The sequence below is a fragment of the Anneissia japonica genome, unplaced genomic scaffold (genome assembly GCF_011630105.1).
Source record: "Anneissia japonica isolate Jap-2015-1 unplaced genomic scaffold, ASM1163010v1 scaffold14868_len205136_cov114, whole genome shotgun sequence".
In the NCBI taxonomy this organism is placed as follows: Eukaryota; Metazoa; Echinodermata; class Crinoidea; order Comatulida; family Comatulidae; genus Anneissia; species Anneissia japonica.
In genome coordinates this window covers 144,525-148,261 of record NW_022687593.1, presented here as the reverse complement: position 1 = coordinate 148,261, position 3,737 = coordinate 144,525, and the positions used below count along the sequence as shown (strand labels likewise).

Below are 3,737 nucleotides of genomic sequence, written 5' to 3'. Positions count from 1 at the left end.
ATCATGGCAAGGGACTCTCCGTCAGGGACCCCTAGATTCCCCGCTGTTGGGGAATTTCCAGCGTCGGGGAAGGATAAAATCTCGAGGACCGATAGAGCAATTCAGGTTATGTTTTAATAAGCTTTTAAATGTTTAGGGATTCAAAACAGTCTAGTGTGTGCAGTGCTCGGTATGTGCGAGGTGTTTCGATCGGATGGGTTGCAGTGGTCGCGCCAGCTCTTATCCGACAGGGGAGCTAATACCTCCTACAGGGGGTTAGTACACACAACGGGTAAACTATTAACTTTGTATAGTTTTCTATCAAAATTATGCTTTTTAAATAAATAATGCCATTAGTGACACAACATTGTATTATTTTTTTCAGTAAAGAATGAACATACGGTAGTAATGATTTGCTGGTGAGGGGTGGGGTGGGGAGTCGCAAGGCTTCCATGACTATTCGGTCCTAACGCTCGGACCTTGTCGGAAAATGTTTGGCGCCGTCAGTGTAAAAATGACTCCAGTAAAAATGGCCCTGCTAGGTTAGTTATTAGGCCTATAAGGTTGAAATGGTATTGCTAAACCACACAAACATCCAAAAACCATGTAATTGTGATTGACTCACTTGGTATATCAAAAAGAAAATTTAAAAAATTCATATGAACTTTTTTTTTTGTTAGTATGTTGATTTTTTTTTTCCTTTTTGTGAAAATAGCCTACCTGCAAATACACCCCACATCTTCAAAAACAGACTGCGATTCCCATTTAAACTCCTATGGTTGTAGGACTCTCTTTTTGTATCATTAAAAATATTATTAATTTGATGTTTATAACAAATTCTGGAAATTGTGATTCCGCTTCCGTTAAATTGACCACAACTAAATTATTTTTGTATTAAAAAATGCATGATTTATGTTTATTTATTGATTACATTATTGCTATTTTTCAACATTAAATGGAAAATAAAATAAACATTAAAAAATGTTATTTATGAGTTTTTTTTTTATCTGTGGATATTTAATTCCTGCCAAAAGTAAAATATAAATGGAAATTTATTTGATGTTAGAATCCTTTTAAACATTAAATTATTTCAGTTTTAACAAATAAATAAGTAAATAAATAAAAAATAAATAATAAAAAAAAAAGTTTTGATAAAGAATGTTATAAATTGCAGGCCATTTTTACCTACCTGTCATTTGGGGCCATTATTACCGAGGCCACCATGACCGTTTTAACCTACCCTTTGCTGATAATGCTCTTATATTGGCTTACAATATTCCATTATGACAAAGACTGACTACAGTCTATCTTTCTACTCGGTGAATAATATTACCACATTTTCACATCCTACTAATGCTATGTTGTGCACTTGTCACAAGTTGCTACTATACAAATTATATTCATATTATTTGTGTAAAGTAGTACTGTAAAATAACACGGCATTTCAATTCATCTTGTGACATTACAAAATCATTTATTTTTGTGTAAGATCCACTGGATATAACATTCTACTCAGGATCACCACACAGTTCAAATGTCCGTGGATACGCGCTTAAAGACAGCAAAACAACAGATTTATCAATCGGTATATTAAACAAGAATAACAAGGAGAATGTAACCTGGACTGATACTGGACATTCAGATGGCAACACAGGGAGTGATATAAGAAGAAACATGCCAGGAAATAAAATATTTGACACACCAAGCAATATAGCATTTAGAATACATAACGATTTTATTTATCTCGGTGTTCGAAATTTACAAAGCTCTCAAACAGTCGGCGTGTTTTCATTTGAAGCTACTAAGTCTGCAGTGGTAACCAGGTCGGCAATTGTTGTGACGTCAGCATCAGGTGAGTACATAGTGGCTCTTATCATTTTACAGCAATTTTATATGAATATTTAAATTTATATATTTAGATTGTTTAAAGGTGTCAATTAAAAATCTTGCTTCGCTTTTGAAATAATTATAGGTCTATGTAATAAACATCTATGGTGGTGGCGTGTTTTGTCTAAACACTAAATGTAGCCGCCGTGGATTGAAACGTATATATTTTAGTTAGACTGTATTGTTTTACACTGTAGACACGACGACAACCATTTAAGAACGTTGGTAAACTAGATTAGCGATTGTATATTTTATAGGCGCCTACTACACAGAGACACACTAATGATTTACTGTAGTTATTGATTCTATTCAAAACATTGGTTTCAACGAAATATAATCTCGAAACGTACGCCGGCTGGCAGGGCGTAGTACTTGCTTTTTTATCTTGGCAGTACTTTGACGTACTGTAGTCCTTATTGTTTAGGCTTGAAAAAAAGCAAAATTAGACTGAAATAAACATTATATTTTTGATAAAAGTTGTATTTTAGAATAAGGTGACTACTGTATAAAAATATCAGGTGATTGGTATTTCCGGGATTGTGTAGATATAGCATTTTAATACAAGTATCTAGATTTGAGGAAGACACTCATTCACTTGATAATTTTCGTGAGTGTCGAAACGATATGTCAGTCCCTATTATATTTTCCATACTTCTTTGCAAATCGCTTAAATTTACGCTTGACTTAACGCTGAACTTTACGCTTAACTTTTGTGTTTTGTTTGTGCCCGTATGTTAGCAGTAAACGCGGATATTGTGTTATGTTTGTTTTGAAGAAGTGTAAATAAAGTACTGTAGAGTTAGCGCTTAATTCGAATTTTTATGTTTCTCTTGTTTATTTTCGCACCAACATCATTTGCGAAGAATCAGTGAATCAAATTGAACATTGTTAATCGTTAATGTTCTAAACGATGTCGCACCAAGACGAAGAGGTATAGAGTGTCAAAATCAGAATATCGAAATATCTGTTCCAAGCAAGGGCAGATAAGGCGAAGAAAGAATTTGTGAGTAAAAATTTCGAATTAGATAAAAAAGGAAATGGAGACTAAACTGCACGTAAGGTTTTAGAAGCGGAAGCAAAATTTTGCCATGGCAGAAGCTAGCGGTATGATTTGGGATAATGAATCCAACTGTTCTTATGGTAACGAAAATGATAATGTGCTGAGTAATCTACCACCTATTGATGCGACTAGGAAAACTGCCGAATTCATCATGCAATACACGCCAAACGAAGAATTATGTGACAATGGTCAAGAATAGCCAGAGGCATTGACGTATCCGGGGTCAGGGGGAGATTTGGGAGCCGCGGCTCCCCCCCCCCCCTTTTTTTTTATACACAGTGTTAAAATTTTAAAGCCTATTCTTGAGCCAATACAAATTGTTTCCTGAGATCACTCAAAAAGTATACTTCTAAAACATGTAAATATGCATCAGTACACGTTATACATAGGCCTAATAGAACACATAGGCCTAAGTGTGATTAAACAAAATCTTAAATCCATAAATCTCAGGCCAGGTCTTTTAAGATAGAAATGCGATACTGTGGTTCAAATTCGTTTTTATCCTTTTCGAAGTTTCTTTAAATTTTTGTTTAATAATACTACTACTAATGATAGTAATGATAGTAGTAATAATAATAATAATACTAATAGTAACAATGATGAGGATGATGATGATGATGATGATAGTAATAATTGATAATAATATTAATAGCAATAAAAATAAAGAAAATTGTGCTAAATGCGAAAAAAAATTGTGATTTGTTAATTATAATATAGTATATATAGTTAAAGCTTAGTAAGCTATAGTTAGGCCTAAGTTGTCCTGGATATTAAGTAGATCCCTGATAAAAGATCATGAGAAATTTGTAGG

The 3,737-nt window shown here is 33.6% G+C and overlaps 1 protein-coding gene across 1 annotated transcript in view; it reads left to right on the top strand.

Moving 5' to 3' along the window:
• LOC117120217 overlaps window positions 1-3,737 on the top strand; it is a 32,257-nt gene that overhangs the window by 4,684 nt on the left and 23,836 nt on the right. Inside the window, exon 2 of the mRNA XM_033265234.1 lies at window positions 1,469-1,831. Coding sequence (XP_033121125.1) covers window positions 1,469-1,831 — 363 coding nt within the window. The remainder of the gene's footprint in view (window positions 1-1,468; window positions 1,832-3,737) is intronic.